General features: G+C 39.9%; 1 protein-coding gene across 1 annotated transcript in view; it reads left to right on the top strand.

The window, feature by feature from the left end:
- The window catches only part of SELENOF (selenoprotein F), a 35,140-nt gene extending 10,275 nt beyond the window's left edge, over positions 1-24,865 (top strand). The window contains exons 3-5 of the mRNA XM_042462418.1: positions 18,531-18,594; positions 22,700-22,749; positions 23,949-24,865. Of these exons, the coding sequence (XP_042318352.1) occupies positions 18,531-18,594; positions 22,700-22,749; positions 23,949-24,080 (246 nt within the window). The 3' untranslated portion in view covers positions 24,081-24,865. The remainder of the gene's footprint in view (positions 1-18,530; positions 18,595-22,699; positions 22,750-23,948) is intronic.
- The last annotated feature ends 452 nt before the right edge of the window (positions 24,866-25,317 follow it).

Genomic DNA, 25,317 nt, shown 5'->3' with positions numbered 1-25,317 from the left:
CTGTTGCTAGGCGAAGCCATCTTTTTTCTATAGGGAGGCATCTTTCATGCGGGTTGGTTCCCTCTGCCCGCTCCTTAGCAGGCAGGCAATGGCATTTGGGTCCTTGCCACCTAGAGGGAGCCATCCACTTGTAGTCCTAGTCTAGTTCTTGCCTTCGTTCCATCAGGCCGCTTTCCAAAGCTCTCCTCTCATTCCTTAAAAAACAACTCTCCATTGGCAGGACAGATGTCCTACAATGTCTACTAAGCCAGAGGAGCTAGATACCTCAGAGGTGTCTGGGAAATCTGAAGACACCAAGCAGGACCTTTCTGATCGACAGGACCAACAACCCCCCGTGGAGGCTCAGCCAGGAGGCCATTCAGCGCCGCAGGAGGAGGGAAAGCCCTCGTCCCTGCCCTCCACTGCACCCAGCCCCACCCAACCTTCCCAGGACCAGAAAAAAGCAGCTGTTCCAAAAGCCACTCCGAGGAGCGTGAGTACCTTGCCGGTGTCAGTGCCCTCTTTGCCAGCTCAACTGCTGCCTCCCAAAGTGGCCACCCTGATTGCCATTTCCTCCTCGGGCTTCCAAACCCTTCCCACCAAGAGGGAAGCCCAGCACCTGGCCATCTCCCAGGTGGTAAATTCTGATCAAGAACGCAGGTCTGGGGGAGACAAGGACACCAGAGATCCAACAGGGTGTAGGAAATCATCCTCTCCCCCTTCCTCCGCTGCCTCTGATCATCCCTGGATACCATCCCTCTCTCAGAGCAGGGCAAATTTGCCCCAAAACTCACCATGGAGGGGCACACAGGAAGAAAAAGAGCGGGGAAACAGGCTGCCCCAGGCATTTCCAACCTCTCTCAGCCCAAAAATAAGCTAAGAGCTCCATTTAGCAGCCATTAATTTAAACCAAAAAGACAAAAGGTCTCCACTCTGTATAAGGACACCTCCATGTTTGTGGCTTTGATATTTGTGGATTTGATTACTCACGGATTTGATTAATACATTTCTCTCTAGGAATATCTAGGTCCTCCAGTGCAACTCTATGTTCAACTTTAACTAAAAGTTGAACTGAACAACCTAGAGATTTCTGGAGATAATATTCCACTAGGCATTTGTAGCTCCTCCAGTGCAGTTTTATGGTCAGTGTCTGTTGGACGTTGACCACAGAGTTGCACTAGAGGACCTAGAGATTCCTGGAGAGGTGTCCTCTCAGCTAAAAAAAATGGTGTTTTTGTTATGTGCGCTTTTTCCATATTCACGAGGGTCTTGTGCCCCTAACCCTAATGAATGTGGAGGGACAAGTGTATAAGCAAAGCCAGGCGTGGAGGGACAGTTTAGAAGCTTTACCCCAGAAGTTTGTTTCTGCCTTGCATTGCCAGTTTTAAAGGAGACTCCAGTTACCTCTGAAGTGCGAGTGGAGGTTTTCCTGCAAAACTAACTTCCACGTTTTCCTCTCATTCCTCTATGATCCCCTCAGATTGAAGGGATCAGAGAGGGTTAACAAAAGGATTTCCCAGGTGCAGGGAGTCTTCTCCATCTGCCCCATCATCCCCTAGTTTGGAGGTTTCAGTCATTCCCTGGGGGAAATTTGGCCAATGAATTTATTTATTGTGCTTGCCTTTTTTAAAATAAGAGGCAAAGCTGGAACTGAAAGTGCGGCAAGGCAAAAGAGAAAAGGTCCACTGCTTCAGCTAACAGATTTGCCCCTACTAAAAGAAAGGAAATTAATAACTAAGCTGAAAAAGAAATAAATATTAAAAATAAAGAGAAAGGGAGAAAGAGGAAAGAAAGATTTAGTAGCTTTTTCATCTGTTAGACTTTGGGGGCTGATGATCTTTTATTATTATTGTATTTATTTTTATGGCATTATTGTATAAGACAATATATTGGAGTTTAATGGCACATCTGATCAATGCAAGCTGGAGGATCCTGATCTTCCTCAAGGGAAGGATCCTCCTCCCCACTCCCAAGTCTGGACTTTCACCATCAAATACTCCATTTCATACAGAAGATAGGTAGACATGGTGTTCTATTTCTCTGCTGACACTGTTTTAAGGCCCTTCCTCTATCCACCATCATCCAGAGGGAGTGATGGGCAGACCAACTCCATCATGCCTTGCCTGAAAAAGAAGAAGGGCCCTCCCTCCAGTCCATCTGCTGTGGTCCAGGCATCAGAGGCTATTCCCTTGTCCCTTTGTGTCTTCTCTTTTTAGATTGTAAGCCTGAGGGCAGGGAAATGTCTAATTTAAAAAATGTAAGCCACTCTGATAGCCTTTTGGCTGAAGAGCGGGGTATAAATACTTAAAATAATAATTTAAATTTTATGGTTTTCAATGTGCTCTTTTATTCATTTGTCCATAAGGGAACTAAGATAAATTACCAGTAGTTTTCACTCTAGGACAGTGTTTCTCAAACCTTTTCATGTTTGTAGTAGTGTTTGGTTAGGCTAAACCTTGTGACCCCCTTTCCATCTATATGCAAACATCACACCCTCCCCCAGCTCAATGTAGTATATGAATAAAAATATTTTGTTTGTTTAGTGTGTAATTTTTATTCACACTTCTCATGTATATTGAATTTTAACATTTTATAAGGAAATAGCTCCCTTCCTTCTCTTCCTCTTGCCCTCTCAGGCAGAGGTGCCAAATGTCTTCCTTGCCTTTCTCTGCCCCTCCAGGACAGAAAAGTTTGAGGGAAGGGAGGGGGATCAGGGCCTCCAGGTTTTGCAATTCTTGCATCCTACCCACCTGGAGTCCTGCCCCACAGATTGAGAACCGCTGGTCTGGGCTTAAAGCCATTTGCAGGAGGACTTCACATGTTGAAGTACTCCCTGCATCCATAAAGGTTAGTAACAAATGATATTTATCTTATTTTTACGTTTTTAGGGAAGAACCTTTAAGCATTAGTGATTTTGAAAATAGAGACAAGCCTTCTTTGTAGACTCACAGGAAAACTTTAAGGCAGTATATTACTGAAGTACAGTGCGCCTGCGCTATAGGCAGGCGCCCCATATGCAGATTCCTGCTTACGTAGAAGCCGCGCGACAGAAGAATGAATGGGCGCACACACTCTCCCACGAGCACGAGCCTCATTCATTCGAATGGGGCTTGAGTTTACAGCTATTTGGCTTACGCGGAGGGGGGGTGGCTGGAATGGATCCCCTATGTAAGCCAAGGGCGCACTGTGCTTCTGTCTGATCTGTAAACAAAATTTTGGACTCCATAAAAGTCCTTGTTGAATTCCCACTTGATGATGATGATGTGTGCCTTCAAGTTGTTTCTGACTTATGGTGACTCTAAGGTGAACCTATGATAGGATTTTCTTAGCAAAATTTGTTCAGAGGGGGTTTGCCTTTGTCTTCCCCTGAGACTGAGAGGTACTTGCCCAGGGCACCCAGTGGATATCTGTGGCTGAGTTGGGATTCAGATCCTGGTCTCAAAGAGTCCTAGTCCAACACTCAAACCAATAGATGCTGTCTCTATTCCCTCTAGTCTTCTGAAATCATAAATACCTACATTAGCAACATTAAATGTTTCTTTGGAGAATATTTTTTTCTCTCCAGTTCTGCCTACATGACATTATGCTGCTCCATGTCATTTCTGTTTTGTCATAATAAACCCTATTTAACTTCTACTATTTTTAATGATTAAATCAAAACAAGGCTTCAGATGAGATGCAACTCTTTGGATTAAAAGCAGGAAGTTGCTTATGCTAGAATTATGTTCATCACTTAAACTTGCTCATTGTGCATTATTAAAGGGATCTATAGCTTTTAAAGAATTAACTTTTACATTGCAAATCAGAGATCAAGTAAATTATCCATTTAGATTATGGCTGTCTCCCTCTGTGCACGCAGTACAGAAAGCCAATGAGCATATTGTGGTAGAGGACAGACTTTGTTTATGTCAACAGATAGCAGTTGGCTGGATCAACCCAACCTTGTATGGTGGACTCCCTCCGCTTGGGAATGATCATTTTTTAAGAGATACTTTGCCTATGTTAGAAATTAAGATTTAAGATACCGCTGGATTAACACTTTTCCAGATGTAGGATTAAGACTGTAATATTAATTATTTAGTTCTATTTGTAGGGCTAATGAGGAAAGAAAATCTTATAAAAGCAATCTGCCAATCATTCCATGCTTGCTGTGAGAAGCATTAGTAAGATAAACAACCTTCCACACTGTGTTAATTAATATATCATTTTAACATTCTGTATTTGTGAGTATATCAATTGACCTTAGATCAGTCCAGAGATGTATGCAGAGAAGCAAGCTTTTGCATCATTAGATACTAAATCAGTGACTGTGAACATAAATCAGATGCACATTAAGATATACATCTCCATATTTTCACTCAAATACCATTTTTTGCACATGCCTAGTACAGGATTGAGGAACTGGAGTTCTGGAACTCAAGTAAACTCCTGGAGTGTTAGTGAAGACCTAATTTTTCCCTCTTCATCTAAACTGATTTACACACATCCGGGTGTGGAAGGGTGGGGACAAATGTTAAAGTTACCTCTTTTTGTGCAACTGCTGATTGTAAAGAGGAAAATATTTTGATCACAATAAGCAATAAGCAGTTAGAAAGAATTGTCCTAATGCTAGCAGCAGCGCAATTCACTACTTTTAGTGTCCAGAAATTCTGTCTCCAATTTCAAACTATTCAGAACCTCACTTTAGCAGCATTACTGTAGACAGCTGCACATTGTAAACCTCAGTCTCACCAGTCTCAGTACAGAATGATGCTGTTTACTAAAACACGAAATGGAGGCGAAGGTAACTGTGCATGAAATTGTAGTAGCAGAAGAAATTGCCAACACTTTTCAGTTGCTGAAAATAGCAGCACTTAAGAGAGTCTGTTTCCCTGTATCATCTGATTGTATCAAAGAAGCATGTGTCCTTAATTATAGGTAAATATGACTGTTACGGAGAGCAGAATGCTCGTATGTTTTGGTTATGGGTTATATAGAAGTTGAATATTAAAATGCATTGTACTCCTAAATGTGTACCGAAACAATTTTAGCAGAGGTTTTACATGTTATTGGCTGTAACACCTCTTATTTACTAAATCACTGTTCTTTTTTAAAAGAAAAAAACTAGTAAGATTTGCACTAGAAAATAATACATATTTCAATTCATTCTGAATCAACACCGCCCACAATGGTGTTTTTTTCTTGCAACTAAATGTTTCTGCTACAGGTAGTTCTTTTTCAATTTTATTTTCATAGATGAGTGAAGGTGGCATTACAAAAGAGTCATTATTTTATCTCCTTTTGTCAGAATTTATATTATTGCAGTATGCTCCTCTGTGTGGATACATAACCACTTTTTGTTCATGTACAGACTGAAAGTACAGAGTAGAGCTGGATCCCAGCCAGTCTCTAATATAGCTTTACAACTCTGCCACATCTGGATTTTCAGTTACCTTGTTCTTCTGTTACTTAATGCATTTTGATACAGCTGTCTGTGGTGAAGCAATAGATCTGTCAGGAAATTTGGTTTAATGATATACTTAGCTACTTGCATTAGGAATATGAAAATGGAAAGAGTCCTGACTTTTCACCTCCTACTGTTTGATGTTTCTGTGCATACTATGAAAATTGCTTAGTCTGGACACTTTTACTCTCCTTTTGTCTGTAGCTGCTTTTAAGCCATTTATTTTTAATATATGTAAGCTTATATCTGTGTGAAGATTTTTTTTAAATCTCATTCTTGGTTTCATAAATAGTTTTAATGTTGGCAGAACTGCTTTTATTTTAAACCTTTTATGGGTTTTAGATATTTTTCTTTTATGCATTAGTCAGCAGTCAGTTTAGTTTGGTATCCTCATTCAGCCTGCTGTCCAGCAAGATCAGTGCTCCAGAGTAGGCCTGAAGCCAGAACGATTACAGTATTTGGAACTGTAACATTTCATTTAATCCTGTGCACCAAGGCTCTCTAGATAATTGTACGAAAACAGAAGAAAAGTAGAACACAATTAAAAGATAACTTTTAGGCTGCATCCGCACTGCAGAAAGAATCCAGTTTGACACCAATTTAACTGTCATGGCTCGATGCTGTGGTATTCTGGGAATTGTAGTTGTGGCATCAGAGTTCTCTGACAGAGAAGGCTAAATGTCTCAAAAAACTACAGTTCCCAGAATTCCATAACAGCGAGCCATGGCAGTTAAAGTTGTGTCAAACTGCATTATTTTCACATCGCAGATGCAGCCCTAGAGCCATTTTGAAGGAGCCTTCAGATTTTTCCTGTTTTCTGTGGAAACCACGAAACATAAAAGGGACTGTGCAGACATAAAACTTCCAGACCTCTTAACCAGGGTTTGGGGATGAGATGTCCTCTGCTGCTTGCACTCGTTTGCTTTCTTCCACACTGATTCTTCTGCTTTTCATTTTCAGCATCATAGGGACATAGTGTTTGCACTGCCAGAAGCAATAATGATGGTTTAATATTTCAGAGAAAGGGACTAGCAAAACCACCTCTGAATATTCCTTGCCTATGAAAACCCTGTGAAATTAATGTGCCACCACAAGCAACATGAAGGCACAGATGCACAAACATTCTTCAGTCACAGTCTGAACTAAACTTAGGCCTGATCCAGACCGGTGCTTTGCGCCAGCCTGGACACATAGTTGGGTTGCCCAAGGCAGAGCGACCGCACGCCTTGCAACCCTACTACGTGGCAGTGGCGTAACAATGGTGGTGCCCCATGTACATGGGCGCCACCATTGTGACGTAAGCGCTGCGCAGAGTCCATATGGCGCCGCACATCGCTTACGTACAGAGTCCGCCAATGGTGCACTTGTGAGTTCACTGCAGCATCAGACAAAGAACCTGGAAATTCTGGGTTCTTCTTGTTCCACAGTGGCAGCGCACTGTTTGGGGACTGCGCCATCCCTGAGGAGCAAAAACGGGCGCCAGCAGCCCACCGTTTCTTGGTGGTCTGTCCCACACCTCAGAAACTGGTTTGAAAAGCAGTTTCATAAGGAGAACTATGATAGAGGTTGACTTCTGAACACCCATCTCATTCCACCTGGGTTACTGCTGAACAGGGACAAGAGAAAATGGAGCAAAGGGATGTGTGAGAATCCACACAGTGTTCTTTGGCAAGGATTAAATCATCAGAACTCTGAGTCAGAGCTTCCAGCCTAGTTCTTAAGCAGGTAAAATATGAGTAAAATCCTTTGCAAAACTAGGAAGGAAAGCAAAGCAAGAAAATTTAGATTTTTAAATTAACGGGTCAGCTGTAGAGTTTCGCAGAGTAAAATCATAGAATCATAACATTGAGAGAGACCGCAAGGGCCATTCAGTCCAACCGCCTGCCATGCAGAAAATCTAAATCAAAGCGTCCACAACAGATAGCCATCCAGCCTTTGTTTAAAGACCTCTAAGGAAGGAGACTCCACTACACTCCAAGGGAGTTTGTTCCACTGTCAAACAGCCCTTACTGTCAGGACGTTCCTCCTAATGTTGACGTGGAATCTCTTTTCCTGTAGCTTGCATCCATTGTTCCAGGTCCTGTTCTCTGGAGCTGCAGAAAACAAGTTACCTCCCTCCTCAATATGACGTCCCTTCAAGTATTTAAACAGGGCTATCATATCACCCCTTAACCTTCTCTTCTCCAGGCTAAACATCCCAAGCTCCCTCAGTCGCTTCTCATAGGGCATGGTTTCCAGACCCTTCACCATTTTAGTTGCCCTCCTTTGGACACGCTCCAGTTTCTCTATGTCCTTTTTGAATTGTGGCACCCAGAACTGGACACAATATTCCAGGTGGGGCCTGACCAGAGCAGAATAGAGTGGCACTCTTACTTCCCTTGATCTAGACACTATATTTTTATTGATGCAGCCTAAAACAGCATTGGCCTTGTTAGCTGCTGCATCACACCGTTGACTCATGTTCAATCTGTGGTCTACTTAGACTCCCAAATCCCTTTCACACGTAGTCTCATTCAACCAGGTGTCCCCCATCCTATACCATTGCATTTTTCTGCCCTAAGTGCAGTACCTTACATTTCTCCATGTTGAAATTCATTTTGTTAACTTTGGCCCAGCTTTCTAATCTATTCAGGTCATTTTGAATTTTGATCCTGTCCTCAGGGGTATTAGCTACTCCTCCTAATTTGGTGTCATCTGCAAATTTGATAAGTATACCCCCAATTCTGTCATCCAAGTCATTGATAAAGATGTTGAATAGCACTGGGCCCAGGACAGACCCCTGTGAGACCCCACTGGTCACTTCTCTCCAGGATGAAATGGAGTCATTCTTGAGCACCCTTTGGGTTCGGCCAGTCAACCAATTACAAATCCATGTAACAGTTGCCTTGTCTAGCCCACATTTTACAAGCTTGTTTGCAAGAATGTCATGGGGAACTTTGTCAAAGGCTTTACTGAAATCAAGATATACTATGTCCACAGCATTCCCTTCATCTACCAAGCTGGTAATTTTATCAAAAAAAGAGATTAGATTTGTCTGGCATGACTTGTTTCTCTGAAACCCATGTTGACTTTTTGTGATTATGGCATTGCCTTCTAGATGTTCACAGACTCTCTTTTTAACAATCTGCTCTAGAATCTTTCCTGGTATTGATGTCAGACTAACTGGACGATAATTGTTGGGATTCTCTTTTTCACCTTTTTGACAGACCTCCAGTCTGCTGGGACTTCTCCTGTTCTCCAGCAGTTCTCATAGATTATTGCCATTTGCCAGTTCTTTTAATACCCTTGGATGTAGTTCATCTGGTCCTGGAGATTTATATTCGTTTAGATTAACCAAATATTCCTGTATTATGTCTTTACTGATTCTGTGCTGAAATTCCCCTATTCTGTCCTCTGCTCCTTTATCCTCACGTTGAGCACCCTTTTCCTTTTTTGAGAAGACTGGGGCAAAGAAGGTGTTGAGTAATTCTGCCTTTTCTCTGTCCCGTTAGCATTTTGCCATCTTCTCCATGCAGTGGCCTTACCATTTCCTTCTTCTTCCTTTTGCTGCAGACATACCCCAAAAATCCCTTTTTGTTGTTCTTAACCTCTCTAGCAAGCCTGAGTTCATTCTGTGCTTTAGCTTTTCTGACTTTACCTCTACATGTGCTCGCTATTTCTTTGAATTCCTCTTTGGTGATTTCCCCATTTTTCCATTTCTTATACGTGTTCTATTTAAAACTTAGCTCAGTTGAAAGTTCCTTAGTCATCCATCCTGGTTTCTTGAGACATTTCCCATTTTTCTTCCTCATTGGAACTGTTTGAAATTGTGCCTTCAGTATCTCCCTTTTGAGAAACTCCCATCCATCCTGAACTCCCTTCTCTTTTAGTATTCCTGACCATGGGATCACCCCCAATATTTCTCTAAATTTACTGAAATCAGCTCTCCTAAAGTCTAGAATATGTGTCTGACTATGCCTGGCTTCTCCTTTCCATTGTATAACAAACTCCAGGAGAACATAGTCACTTCCACCTAAGGATCCTACCACTTGCACTCCATTTACTTGGTCATCCCTGTTGGTTAGGATTAGCTTTTAGGAAAAGATTGGATCTGTAAGAGGCAGACTCTCACTAAAAGTATGTACAGAAATGTATTGAGTCTCCAGCATATCCTAATAAGCCTAACTTTTCCAAAGTTGTATCTAAAGATACAGTTAAGTTTTCTAACGTGTAATTAGCGAGGAGAAGAGTTTCAGATAATGGAGCTTTACACAGTTGTGACTGAGCACCATTTTTGTCAGAAAAGAGAGAAGGAAGAATTGAGGAGGAGGGGGTTTTGTTTGATCAAAGTCACCTAGGTGTTGCTGGGGTCACAGGTTGTATCATACCATCACTCATCAGCCCATACAGTACTATCTATAGCTGAGCAAGAGGAAACACAGTGTGAAACATGGCCTGCAGAATGTCCTATGATTTTTTAACTGCTGCCATTACCTTAATAGCAAACAGGAAGCAGAGGCATAAAACAGAATGCTTGGTTGGAGCAATGCTTCCAAACAGTTTCTCTTAGTCAGTGGTAAGTCTCTGCAAAATGTTTGCACTGGGTTTACTGAACTAGTTAAATAGTGGGTTGATAGTGTTCCCTTTGACCTTCCTGCAGGGCACCTTTCCTTTTGCTCTTGCTTTGGTTTTAAAGTAACTAAACTCTTTATTTCTATTTATTCTGTAATACCTATTGAAGTAATCTGTGTTTGGCCTGTTACAGACTGCCAAAATAAAGCTGCTTCGAGTCTCTTTGGAGGTATGCTATTTAAACGATGCATGCATCCTAAGAATCCGGAAGCTGCACTAAAGCTGCACTGCAGTGCTTAGGAACAGAGTGTGGCTTTGGTGCAACCTCCGGACTCTTAGGACCCATGCATCATTTAAATAGCATACCTCCAAAGAGACCAGAAGCAGCTTTATTTTGGCAGTCTGTAACAGGCCTTTGTGTTTTTCAGTTTATGCACATATGCACAGCATGGGGAATACCTATCATTTCATTCAACTTTACCTTTTACATATAGAGGCAGGGGCTCATCTGCAACCATGTTATGTTATATACAGTGGAACCTTATTATACGCGGGGGATCCGTTCCGGATCCCTCCGCATATAAAAAAATCCGCCTATGCTCGAGCCCCATTGTTTTCAATGGGGCTCATGCGCGGCGGCGCGCGAGGCGCAATGGGTGCACGCGCCCATTCAATTGAATGGGACATGCCGCCCCTTCCGCCCCGCGCGCGCCGGCTTCTTTGAGCGCCTATGCTCAAAGCCGCCTATAAAAAGGCAGCGTATGCGGAGACTCCACTGTACATATTGTATTGCCTTCATAAGCACACCCAGGACAACATTTAACTCTTCTTGATCTTTTTAGCATTGAATTAACCAGATTTTTACCTCTGCTGTAGAAGTGTCTGTTCAAATGTTAACCAGTGCAATATACTACTACAAGAAAACCATTTTTAACAATAGCTTCATAAATCTACTTTTCCGGTAACTATTCATTTGGAAAAAAAACAAAACCAATTTGGTGTGGCAAATAGATAAGAGAGGTAGAAATATTTGAACAGCACATATCTTTGAGAATAATTTTATCTGGGTTGCCATGCAGAGGCTCCAGTTCAGAGGAATTGATAATAGAATGCATTTAGTGCTTTGGGCTAATTTTACTTTGAGTGACCTGATTTCACTTCATTTTAAAGTCTGTTTCTTTCTGTTACACTAATTAAAATGCAGCTGTCAGCTTTAAGGATTCTGACTTTTATTTTTAGTGCTATACAGCCTTCATGTCTCTGGGCTTCTGCCAGAGACTCTTATCAAAGTTGTAGTGATTGTTCATTGGGCCAGATTCTCATCTTATTCATGACAGTATCAATGAGAGTGCTTCCCCCACAGTTGGTGTATCTCTCTTAGAAATGAAACTGAAATTTTCTTGGCTTTGATAGTATATTTGGCAGACTAAATATTGAACTAAAGATTGTAATGGAAACGGAAAGGTGTTTTGTTTTTGTTTTTTTAAAGTTAGGATAGATGGGAAAGAAAGAAGAGAGATAGAAATTAAGAATTGTAGTCGAGAAACTTGAAAAACAACTCCATTCCAAAGTGAAGAAAAGAAGGGATTTTTCTCTTACCTGCCCATACTGGAGGGCATGGGGAACATAAAACATTTTCCCAGCTCTTCTTCTGGCTGTTGACATAGTTGTTTCTCCCCCTTTTCTTGTAATCAGTCCTCGGGTCAATCTGGGCCCATGGCAATCCTGTGGATGAGACATCTACAAGATTTATTAACTTCCACTGCTCTCCTTAGTTCCTGTAAATTCATACCCATGACCTCCTTAATAGAGTTCATCCATCTAGCATACAGCCGCCTTCTCTTTCTACTTTCCTCCACCTTTCCCAGCAATATTTTTTTTCCAGTGTCTTCTCATGATGTGATCAAAGTACAACAGCCTCAGTTTAGCCATCTTGGTTTCCAGGAAGATTTCTGGCTTGATTTGTTCTATGACCCATTTGTTTGTCTTTTTGACTGCTTGGCTTCCCACTATCTGCACAAATTATCTTCACAACAGTCCTGTTAGTAGATTAGATCCTGGATGAGCTTCAAGGAGCAATGTATATTTTAACCTGGGGCATTGCAGTCTTTATCTGATATTTTTCACACTGTGTTGGTCATAACAGTTCCTGTAAATTCATATTTGTGATCTGATTCTCTTGGAAATGACTTGCCTTTCATTTTATGGCCCGCACAACAGTTTGTCAGAAAATATATACTTGGAGAACTAAATTATGATTAAATAAAAGCTTGGGAAACTAAATTATGATGACAAATGCAAGATGACTGTATGGTGTAATATTTGTACACATTTTGTTTCAGTAATGAGAAGACACAAATGGATTGCAATCAGTCTCTGGTTTAAACAGATGATTGGGCCACCCATTGAATAGATAGAAAGATGTGGTGCTGTGCTCTCAGTTAAGCATGTCCAACTGCCATGATTTCAGTGTGATATTTAGGGTACAATTCTGTATCTGCTTACCTGGAAATAAGTCCCATTGATCTTAATGGAGTTCACATTCAACTTGATGTGTATGAAACTGCACTGTTGAACGTCTGAAATCAGTAGGACTGTAGAGCTTAACTCTGGTTCTTGACTAGTTTACACCAGAAGCAGAACTTACACAGCTCTTCAGATGACTTTGGATGGCAGCTCCCAACAGCTCTCACCAGCATAGTCAGTGGTGAAGAATGCTGGACCACCAAACACCCCATTTCTCTACAGTGCCTTCCCTTCTCAATCCAATGTTTAAACCTTCTCTCCCCTTTGTCCTTCTCCCTCTCTGGATCTCTGCTGCCCACCAAATACTCCATTTCCCTCCAGTGCCTTCCTTTCTCAATCCAATGTTAAAACCTTTCCCCTCTTCATCTTTTGTTATATGCTCCTAAGTTTTATCCTCAACTTACCCAAGGGTCATATCAAAACTCATGATTTTGGCCCTAAACCCTTCCCTCGACATATTCATGAAGGCCCCATACAGACAGACCAAAATAAAACTGCTTTGGGTCACTTTGGAGGTATGCTTTTTAAATGATGCATGCGCACTAAGAGTCTAGAAGCTGCGCCAAAGCCACGATCCAGTCCTAAGGACTGGAGCGCAGCTTTGGCACAGCTTCCGGACTCTTAGTGCGCATGCATCTTTTAAACGGCATACCTCCAAAGTGAACCAAAGCAGTCAATTTATATAGGAGTATACTGTATATGGTAAATATTCCTTGGCGAGAGAACTAAAAGGAACATTTGTCATCATTTCCCATTTTGCTGTTCAGATTGTGAATGTGAAGTTTTGCTAACTGGGTTTGAAATTTTGTTTAGCATGCTGATACTTAGACATGCCCTTTCTTGCTTGCATTTTGTTTTGATACATGTCCTATATAAAATTTCAAGATGTCAAAGATCATTATGAAGAACCATTGTGTTTAAGTTCATAGTTCTGCCAACTGTTGAAACTAAATAAATACAGTTAACAAATATTTAGTGAATATTCCACCATAAAGAGATTACATGGAGGCTGTTTTACATTATCATTCTCAAAAAGAGGTTTTAGGAACAAATTTGTAGCCAATTTTGCTGTCTTGTGGGGGACGGGAACCAGATGGAGAATTCTAACACTAGTATTCATACTGTGGTAAAAGAGCTCTGAAAACATTTAGAATAATTCTGGATCAAATGTGACAGTTTGCTTGTAAATCCATATGGTGAAATATAACCCAAGAAAGGTTAATTGTTGCTTGTACACTGCAGAGGAATGTCAAGAGTATGCAAAAAGCTGAAATAAACCTAAAGAACCTTAAGTATGACATTCTTAATCACATGCAGAAGGGGATTAACTTCATCTTACTAAATTAATTCTAGCTACATTCTTGGAACTGAAATGACTCAAATGAGAGCTTGGAGATAGTTTTATAAGAGCTTCCCTTATCTATTTCTTTTCCCTTGGTGTGGAGGTCCTTACCTACCTACTTTCATATGATGAATTATTATTGCTTAATAACTAACCCTTTTCAGCACTCCAGTTCCAATCTTTTGGGGGTTTTCAAGACAAAAAATGAACATAATGTAATTGTCAACCTTAACCTTTACCTCCCATGTTTCAGTATAAAAACACACTTTTAATTTTTTACGGTGGGCTGTACTTATTAATGCCCAGAGAAGATCAGGTGGAATCAATGAGATGTAAATTAATCATGACTAAGTTAAGTCCCACTGATTTTATCGGATCTGCTAAAAACATGACTTAAGGGAAAGATCTAATGGTATCACACCACCATGGGGGCTGTTCTGTCATTGGAACTGAGAAGTGGGCAGTTCTGCCTACAACCTTTTATGTGTCCCCAAAATGTGCTTGAGAAAGATGGGTCAATTTGATGGGTCCAGGTTTATTGTCAGCATAGAGAGCTACTTGGGAAAGGAGAGGGGAAGAAACTCCTATAGTACCCGTGAGGATCTACATGCATGGTATTGAATTTAGGCCTATATACCATATTCCTTCTTTTCTGTCTGCTCAATATCTATACTGAACAGTCTCTGAATGCTGGGTTCCTATTAAATATAGTTTGAAACTCAGGAACCAGACTGTAATATTTATGGTGTTCCCCATCAAATTTTCTTCACAATAAATTATGTAAAATTAAACAATAAAAGGTTTAATTACAGTGTCCTCCTCCCACCAGAACTGAATTCATTCATTCTCTTAGTCACTTTATTTATATCCCCAAACTGGGGATCAAGGTGGCTTACAAGATAAGAAATAGAAACAAAAACATATGTACCTCAAAACATGCAAATGGTAAGTTTAAATTGGTATCAAAAGTATCTGTACAATTAAAACCATTTAAAGCACTGATTTAAAAGTAAAGAATATATAATTGTACAGTACCCTTAAAAAAAAGTTCATAGCAAGTTTCCAAAAGTTTGGTGGAAGAGAAAATCTTTGGCTGCTAACAAAAAGACAGTAAGGAAGGAGCCAGCCTAGCCTCCTTGGGTAGGGAGTTCCAGAGTCCTGGAGCAGCCATTGAGAAAGCTTTCTTTCCCAATCCCACAAAATGTGCCTCTGAAGTGGTGGGACTATTATCGCGCTGGCTGTATTTTCCTGTTGTGGGCATGGGCTGAGACCAGGCTGGGACTGTGCCTTATCATACAGCTCTGTGCCCAGATCGTTACCATCCCATGCCAGTTCAAGACTTCTTTCATACTTAGCTAAAACGCTTCTTTTCTGTTCTTAGCAAAGTAATGGGAGATGTTCCAATCGAGTACAGGACAGTTCCAATCTGGGCACAGAACTGTGCGATAACACATGGTCTCAGTCCAATTTCAGCCCCTGCCCAGATCGGGGAAAAAGCAATGTGATAATCTCCCGAGAAACATGCCTCACCTAAACCTTGGGCAGGCTGCTATAAGAAAATGCAGTCCTGTGTTTATAAATCACAAAAAGCAATTCAAATTTTGTCATGTCTGGATTAAACTTCAGTTTGTGTGCCCTTGGCCACTTCATTATTGCTAGTTTAGATCCAATTTAGAAGCAAAACAGCTTCCTTGGATTAAGATGGAAATAAAGAGTTTGATGTCTTCTATTTATTAATGCCACCAAATCTCAAAACTCTGGACAAACTCTCTCAACAGTGTGTGTGTGTGTGTGTGTGTGTGTGTGTGTGTGTGTGTGTGTGTAAAAACAGTATGGGAATTATTTTAAAATAGAATTATCAATTTATCACTAATAGTACACTCTATTGAATCTTGCAAAACTGCCTCCCACAATCTCTCCCATTTTAAAAGTGGGTTTTGAAAACCTTCAACTTTGATTGGATTTTACTACTTACTTGCGAATTACAAAGTCAGTTTTCATTTGGGTGGGTGGGGGAACTACATGGATGTAGTAAAATAATAATCTAGCTGTGTGCTTATCAGAATGTGATGCTAAAGAGTTATAGCAGTCTACATCTGTGGCTTTTCATTGTATTTTTATCTGGAAAGAAGACTTGACTAATGTAAGTCACACAAAGCTACTTCTTCATCCCTGTCAATTAGTCATGTGCTCCATACAGTTATTGATTCCATTAAATGAGTGGATTTATTTGGTCTACAGAAAACAAAAATCTGACATAAAATTTGAAACAGTTGGTGGGTATTTTGGTTTGGCTAGGTTTTAACACAGAGGTGCAGCATATGATTTTGTCTCCTGGAAAGGACCACTGCGCACTGTGGCATCACTGCTGCTTCCCTTTTGGGGTCATTTGGTGGGAGTTTCTTACTGTTTGGGAGTACAGAACCCCCAAAATTACATTTTACACTGGGTTGTATTTTTGAAAAAATATATATATTTAAGTTATTCTGAGCTGGAAAATATTTTGGTGGTTCTTGGAGCTTGGGGAGTTCAGAGCATGTTGCAAGAGCCACACTAGTCTTTCTGCCTCTGTTTTAACAGCTAAAATAACTTTTCAGATAAACAAGAGAAGTTACAGTAGAACTGTTGGTTGTCTTAACACTAAAATATTGCATCAAACAAACTTTGTTTAAACTCACAGTTTTTGATGGGTACTAGTCTACAACATGTTGTTGTTGTGTGCCTTCAAGTCATTTCTAACTTATAGCGACTCTAAGACAAACCTATCATGGGGTTAGCAAGATTGGTTCAGAGGAAGTTTGCCATTGCCTTCCCCTGAGGCTGAGAGCCCAGGTTCACCCAGTGGGTTTCATGGCAGAACTAGGAATCAAACCCTGGTCTCCAGAGTTGTAGGCCAACACTCAAACCACTATACCACTCCTGACTTGCTTCTCAAATGTAAGCCCCATTGAAATCAGTGGGTCTGATTCAGCTTAAAACTACTCAGAACTACATTTGCCCAAATATAACTGATTTGTCTTCATGAAATTTTGGGTTTTTTTTTTTTTTTTTTTTTTTTTAGGTTTTTCAGGTCTTGTGGGTGGATTTATTTGGTCTACAGAACTTTGTTTTGGGTAGTAAATGACGGGGAAATCATGCAGGTGTTAGTCTCATGTCAGTGGCCAGGTTCCCATATAGCAGTAAGCCACATTGTGGTTTGCTAAATTGTGGCTTCTTGTGTATCAATCCCCATCCCTGCTTAATTTGGAAACAAAAGCATGTTTTAATCTTCTGCAAACCACAATTAGGAAGTATGGTTTGTTGTTGGCTTATGAACTCTGCCTTGTTTAAGACTGTGATTGAACTCAGAACCGGTGGATGTCCCTGAATTGTTTCTCCCACAATCACACTGAAATAGGGAGAAAGAAAATTGGAGAGAGAGAAATACACTGGAAATGGCTTAGTATGATCTGTGAACAGTGTGATCCTGCCTTGCAGACCATAATTTAATTAATATCCTTCCAGGCATCTTTCGCGCTTTCAGTTGTCCAAGAATATACCCCAGGCAAACTAACTTGTTTTTGAATTGTTGACTGAACACTGAGGCCTCAAAAATGCTACATATCAAAGACAAACACCAAACCCCCTCAAAAAACAAAACAGCAATGGTTGTGAATCTGACAATATGACTAAATCCACCAAACTCAGCAGCTTGTTTCTCTTGCATGTTTCACTGAAGCAATGTTGGATCCAGTAGTTAGTCTTAATAAGGATAGAAGATTTCCTGATGTAGCGTATTTACAGGCTGTTTGTTTAAACATTGTTTGCAGGAGTGGGGGAAAGTGTCCTCCCTTCGGCCCCATTTTGCAACCAACAGAACCCCTAGGCATCCACCTGAAGTCAATGAGACTCTTCCCCCCCCCCAAAATTTAAAACTCTTTTCACTTTTAAATGGTAGAAGTTAAATTACATTGGAAGCAACTTTGCAGCTTTCAGTGAGGTGACATCAGGGGAACTAGCCCTCACCCTCTCCATGGATGCTGGCCACAGGTTCACAATAATCAAAGTAGATAGATTTGGAGCTGAATGTAGTCATACAGTTGGCACTCAATATCCAGAGATTCTTTATCCAGAGCTTGAAGCATCTACGGCTTGGAAATATTCCAAAAAATGTACATTCCAAAAAGGAAACCTCGATTTTGCCATTTTGTATAAGGGGCACCATTTTACTATACCATTATATTGAGCATCCACAGATTTTGGCATCCTGAAAAACCAAACCCCAGCAGATACCAAGGGCCCATTGTACTTGGAGTAAACCCACTAAAATCAGTGGGATTTAATTTAATAATGACAAAGGCCCGAACCAGACGGGCAAAAAAAGCCTGCTTCCAGGTGGCTTTGGGGTGTTGTGATTACATGATGCATGAACCCAAGCCACCCAGAAGCTGCCACCAAGTTGTTTCAACCCAGAAAAGCTGCCCTGAAAAGGAGCAGTAAAAAAACACTCCTTTTCAGAAGCCATTTTAAAACAGCGGTGAGGGGCTGGATTTGAGCCGCACGCATGCAGTTGTCACAGATCCAGGGCAGCCCCAATACACTCTTTTTGGGCAGTCTGTTTCACCTCTAAATCTGAATAGACTTAGACAGATATGTATATGTTAAATATTTTTGTCTCCTAAATATTTTATGTATTATCTTCTCTTGCAGCTCTATGCAGGGGCAATTCTTGAAGTATGTGGATGAAAATTGGGGAGGTTCCCTCAAGTTCAGGGTAAGTGTAATTGAAACTAGTGGTTATGTTAAGTCCTGTATCAAAATGTATCACAAAAATGATGATTCCTTTATACCTAATTTGTTTGTATAGATTCTGAAGTAAAGTCCCATCCCTCCTCTGTGGACAGGCAAGGGTCTACATATAGCACTCTGGATCTGCAAACCCCAACTAATAGAAAAGGGAAATGGAATGCATACATTGACAGAAAAAAGGTTACAAATAGAAAGAAAGATACTGCAAACAAAAGTCATTAAAATTGCAGCATTTTCCTCTGATTTGTTTGTAAAAATTAAGCTTTAGGACAGAGAAATGTCCTTCTTCCCTTTCAAATCCCAATCCATAAAAATTCACAATTAGTGCAAAAAGCTAAACTTAATACTCCACAGCCTTCATTTAAATTTAAATAGACCCACAAGCATGAAACAGTGCATTATCTGCACAGCTGTTCAACTTTTCATAAAGTTTTCTCAGGAACTACACAGTATTAACATGCCCTCGAACATACATTAGGTGAACTGCAAGTATTTTAAAACTAATGCCAAGAGAGGGGGCTGGCTAAAAAGGGACTTAACAAGTGAAATGAGCATTAAGTGGCTATTTTAACCAGACACAAAAAGCAGAATACAGTGAATTTCAGCTTGTTTTTCTGTGCCAAAGTCATTATTGTGATTGTCAGCCAATAAATTGTGTAATGGATGCATCCGCTGATTGCAAATGTCAAATTTATTCAATAATGTTTCCTACTCAGTCTGTTTCTGGATTCCCTTCTTGGAATTATTTGCTTCAAAGAGCTGAAAGTTTTTTTGCATTTGTTTTTTAAGCAAAGCCATTTAATGTATAATTTTTGTGTCAGGCAGATTTCTTGTTTCCTAATGGAGGTGGAGGCTGGGGAATATTGCTCATTAATCTCTAGGGAAAGACAGATACAGAGGAAAAATTGAGGGGGAAATTCCACACAGTCACTTGATTTCTCCCTTTGTCATGAACTTCCATTATATATGTGGGCATGATGCATACACTTTAAAATATCCACATGCCTGTAGTTCTGCTTTGAAAGATTTAGTTTGGTGCAGGGGGCAGATTTCTTTAAACTCATCCGTTAGCTATGTGCAGTTTGCTCTGGGGATTTTGTTTGCTGTTGCTCCTGTTGTTGTTGCATTTTTTGGAGGTGTATACATTAATGGCTTGCCATTCTCCAACTTCTATCATTTCAGCGCTGGCATTCCTTCCCAGCCACTGTCTTAAGTAATCCAAGGTTTTATAAAAAGAGCTCTGCAGTGCTGAGCCATTCTGCAGATAATACTGGATTATTAGCTGTCTTAGCAGCTATTTGATGAAAAAAGCAAGGGCCAGACTGAGAGATGGACAGTGGCTTCTGAGATAGAAATAAGGAGATTGAGAAGAAAATGGTGGAGAAAGCAGTACATGAGTGAGCAACTGTATGTATATAAGCAAGGAACAAAAAAGAGGACTCATTATCGTGTAAGCACTGTTGTGTTACATTTTGAGAAACCCATAACATACAGATTTTGTTACACTTGCCCTGTTCAACACCTTCTTGATCCAGATTAGCCTCCAGCAGTTTCCTTGTAAAAACTACTGCCTCGGCAGTAAAGGCTATATTTATTTTCTGCATGTCGCTTCAATGGCTTTTACAGGATGAGAGGCTGAATGAAGGTCAAATGGCTGCTTTGGAAGATGGGAGTATTTTTAGGTTATCTTGATCTGAATGGCCCTTTATTGTCAAAACTTTCACCGCCAACATTTGAGTTAATTCTTGCTTGATAGGGCCCATTACAATTTTTTCCCTTAATGAGGATTATAAAATTGTAGCATTTGTTTGCTGAGTTGTGCAGGCATTGCAGTCACACTGATGATTGTTCATTCATTTTGTGCTGCCTGGGTGTAATTTTTATAACAGAGAATAGTGAAATGTAGTTTCTTATCATTCTGCTGGAATCCATTCTGCTCCAATGTGGGGAAAGGATAGGTTCAATAAAATCTGACCAAAGTAAAGTCACTGCTTTATGAAAACTAAAGGAAAAAGATACAGATCTGGCAGTCTAATTAACTGAATTGCTGCAGAAATAGTGGTCTGTTTAAGTGGTCACAGATAAGTGGTCTTAGAAATCCCATCCGTAAACATCCTCTTTTATTTGCCTTTTAGGTCCACTTTTCTATCTATAATAAATAAATCTGAAACAAAACCTGCCAGTCAAATAAATACTTTTTAATTGATTTGTAATTGTATAATCGTGTTTCATACTGTCTTCAATTTTAAAAATGTATTATACTTCCCCATGCAAAATTGAGTTCCTAAGGGGTAAAAGACATTAGGCCTAATAAAAGGTCTAGGAGTGAATGTCATTTATTTTATGATCTCATCATGATGTGATTAAACAATCCCCTATGAAACATTTGAAACACTTGCTCATTAAATTTTTGCAGGTAGACCTTGAAGTGCAGTTCAGACACCCAAACAGAAATCTGTTAGGCTTCTAGCTTATTCTGTTTGTCTATTTTCAGGCATATACATGGTTGGCAGGAGGAACCAGCAGCTACGATTTGCCCTAACTGCAATAGGAAGTTTTAGCCATGTTGCCCAGAATCTTAACTTACACTAGGAATAAGTAGCTGTAGCCTTGAGGATGTTTTTGGACTACACCTCTTGCCAGCCCTCACAGTTGACCATACAGGCTAAAGCTGATGGAGCTTGTAGGGCCAAAAGGTTTTATTTCCCTGATTTAAAATAGCTCAGTCAAAGTGTTGTTTCTGTAAGATCACACACACACACACATACACACACACACACAAATATTTTTAAGATGCAGCTATATGATACAGGGTTCTTGCTAATTTTAGCATATGCATGTGTTACTATTCTCTCAAAAGCCTAGTAAATAAACTCTCCATCATAGTGGAAATTGTATGTTTATCCCCCATTACAGTTCTTTTTGATAACAACATCTTCTGAAGTTTTTCTTATCCTCAAATAACTTCCCATATTGAGAGTATCTTATGAAACAGCAACAGGTTGTCTCCTCATTTTTTTATCTTAATCTAGATGATGTCTCAATTCATTTTCATAGATTTAGAAAGTGCTAGTACCACAATATGCTTTTCAGTTTCGGTTGACAGAAAACATAGAAAAACTGGTGTTAGACTTCTTTTCTGCCCTCCTGCTTGGTTTTGTTCTCAGCATAGTTAGATCTGTCCTCTCTGGTGTCATAGCAGCAGCAAGACAGAAATGTGCCTACAAACAAGTGTCTTTCAGTTGACCAAATGCTCAGCACAATGGTTACAAACACTTCAAGTTCTCTGTTCATCAGACAGCCAAGCAATTTTCAGCAAAGCTGGACAAGCAAGTTAGTGATATAGAGATTTGCCAGTGCCGGTTTCCTGATGCTGCCTATCTGCTTTCAGTTTCTGGCCCAAGGCTGGCAGCCATGATAGTGCCATGTTCTCTCACCAGCACAACAGTGGATACACTGTGGCTGGCACATAGGACCCTATGCCTCACAGAGGAAAGATGAAGAGAATTAATAGTCATATTAGTGATATGAATACCAGGTACTGTAGGCTATATTTCAGAGGAAGGAGTTGACAGAGTATTCCTTGCCTAAGAAAACCCTATGAAAATCATGGGGTTGTCATATATCAAAAGGCAACCTGAAGGGACATATCCACACAGTGATACAAGATAAGGACAGCTGATGGACAGCCACACCTTTGAAACTTGCTGGGTGATGTTAGACTCAGTACTTCTTGGGCCGCTGCCCATTTCTGTATTAAATCTTAAGCATTGGTCCTAACAATAATCCAGTGTTAATCATTATTTTACTATTTTCTTGAAGAAGTGATTGTGACTGCTGCTTTCATGAGGAGTCTTCATCTGTGGAATATACTTTGGAGGAATCACACATGACAGATTAAAATGTCACCAGGACATCTGGCATTTGGTCCTTGGGGGGAAACCCACAGATTTGTTGCAATTTAGCTTATCTGATCCATCTGTATCAGTTTATTGGTACGTCTAGGGTGCCACAAAATACTCATTTTCAGGTGCTTATATATGTTTGAATAACTTTTTTTTTAATTATAGCTTTTGTCAAGAGTGACAAGCCCAAACTTTTCAGGGGACTGCAGATCAAGGTATGTATTAATTTTGTTTGATTCTCTTGCTATTTTCTAATGAGCACTCTTCAAACATTATCATTTAGAAAAGGTAACAGTGTAAATGGTAGGTCAGGTAGACAGAAAATAATTTTGGAATGTGCCTGGATCACCTGTAAATAATTGATTGAGCTTATTATAGAAAGGGCAACAATGTTAAATTCATACATGAGTCTTGAAAACATTCTATTAAAATAACAGGTTTGGTGGTAGGAATTTATATTGACCATTTAACTCAGTTGTTGCATGGAAAATTTCAAAATAATGATTTAATTGTTTGTGGGGGTATTAAGAAACTATCTCCAGGCTCTCTAAGCTAGTCTTCCAGTGGCTTCTATCCTGGCCATGGATGCTCAGCAGTACAGAGATCAATTCCCCTGGAATTTCAGTGAATTGCTAAGGAGTGAAGAGCAGATTCCTTTAATGCCAGTCTCTGAAACAGAGCAAAACATTTGCTTGGTCCAGACTTCATCACAAGTTGAAAGACCTCTGCTTCTAGTTGACTTAGTGTTGATGCCCTGACTTCCCCTTTTGAGAAAAGAAGGCAAAGCCGCACTAGCTGCCATTGTTACTGGTTTTATTGAGACCAGGAGGAATTAAAATGGAATTCCTTAGAATGGATTCTTTAATAGAATCATAGAGTTGGAAGGGGCGTTATGGGCCATCTAAGTCCATCCTCTGTTCAGTGCAGGATCCCCAGCAAGTAGCTGTCTGAGTAGAATGGGCAAAGAAAAGTTAGACCGTGTTTAAAGTGTCTCAAATTTAACTACTGCAAATTAAGGAATAAATTGGCAGGAAATGACATCATACAATGTAGCACAATTCTTCTGATCTTAGCAACTTTTTTCAGCATGACTATTGCTCTTTTCTATTCTGAGTATAACGCGTTATTTTATATCTAGTGGCAATATCCAAGTTTCTATGAGATCTAAATTTTCAACCCTGTGGAGCAGTTAATCTAGCTTTGGGCACATTCGATGAAAGACATATTACCTTGCTTTTGGTTTTTATTTCTGAATAAATATATTCTTAATACCATGCCACAGCAATTAATACAACCTGGAACTGACACATGAAGAACTCTGATATACAACATTAATTTTTTTTGGCGGGGAGAAGAAAAGTGATTATGTACACTGAGGGTTAGACAGTAACCTTTAATTTATTTTTCTGTGTAGTATGTACGTGGCTCTGATCCTGTACTGAAGCTGTTGGATGACACTGGGAACATTGCTGAAGAACTGAGCATCCTCAAGTGGAATACAGACAGTGTAGAAGAATTCCTCGGTGAAAAGCTAGAACGCCTCTAAGAAAGAGCCTTTCTTTCTCTCTTTTGTATTAAATTCTTTATTCCTCACATCATTTTTCATCATGGTAATCTTCTCAGACAAAGTGTGATAAACCCCGGAAATCATTCCAGCTTCTGCATTAATTTTAAAGCTATCCACTATTGTGTGGTACTCAACATCTTTTAATTAGAAGCAGAAGCTTCATGTACACCACATTTGACAAATTGGCAAGCTGAACAAATGGCCTGTCGTGGTACATCTTGGCTCATCGCAATGGATGGAGATCATTAATGAAATGCTGTGAGACAAATGTAATGCAAACACTGGAATTTGTTATAATTTGGCCTCTCTCTTTTCTTAAACAGGCAGATCTTTTTGTCAGTTCCCGGTAACTGAGAAGATTACTATGCTTTTTTATATATGCTGTTGCTCTTTGTATGGTGATGTGAAGTTGGAACTAAATAAGATGTACTCTGCTTCCCAAAGAGATGTCTGCTAGCATTCTCTGCATTTTGTATTTTCCCTCAGCTGTCCTTTTTATAGAACTGTTATTTACAAGATCCATAACGAATGCCTGCTCACAACAACAAAAATCTTGTTCATTTGCGGAACTCATGATCTGGAATGACTGAAGGATGCTACCAAAATACACTTTAATGATGACTACATAGAAAGCCTTTAACGAAAGGCAAGTGTAGGTTTGATGTCAGGTGTACTTTCGTTCAATCTTTTTACTTTCATTCTGCAGACATGAGTTCAATGGAGGCAAAAAAGTATCAAAGGCAACAATAAACTACTTCACAGAATTTGTAGCTGGTGTCTCATTCAATCAATACATCACAGCAAAATGTTTGCAGGAAAATTGTTTTGCAAAACAGATTTGGACAAAGCACGCTCTGGAGATGTTTATCCAATTGGTTTATTTGGCAGAACAAGGATATCTATCAACATAGACATATCTCTGAGTATAGAACCCAGTTTTATCTGATCCCCTTTTTCACACACATGTAAGATAGATACACAGCAGCAAAAAGGCAGACAGACAATAACAATGGGCTCTACTCAGCAGGTTATTGTGTCACATAAGTAGATACACTTTTTATTTTTAAAAAAGCATGCAAGGTGTATGGGTTTCCTAGAAAATCCCAAGTAAAGAACGTGAGGCAAAGCATCTAAATGGCACTGATTCAATACATTTAAACACATAGTAGAGAGTACTACTTTACTACTTCATCTGTTTTGTTGGGCATAGGTTTGG

This window comes from Sceloporus undulatus, chromosome 4 (assembly GCF_019175285.1).
Source record: "Sceloporus undulatus isolate JIND9_A2432 ecotype Alabama chromosome 4, SceUnd_v1.1, whole genome shotgun sequence".
NCBI classification, from domain to species: Eukaryota; Metazoa; Chordata; class Lepidosauria; order Squamata; family Phrynosomatidae; genus Sceloporus; species Sceloporus undulatus.
The sequence above is the reverse complement of the archived record's forward strand: the minus strand, read 5'-3'. Positions and strand labels throughout refer to the sequence as shown.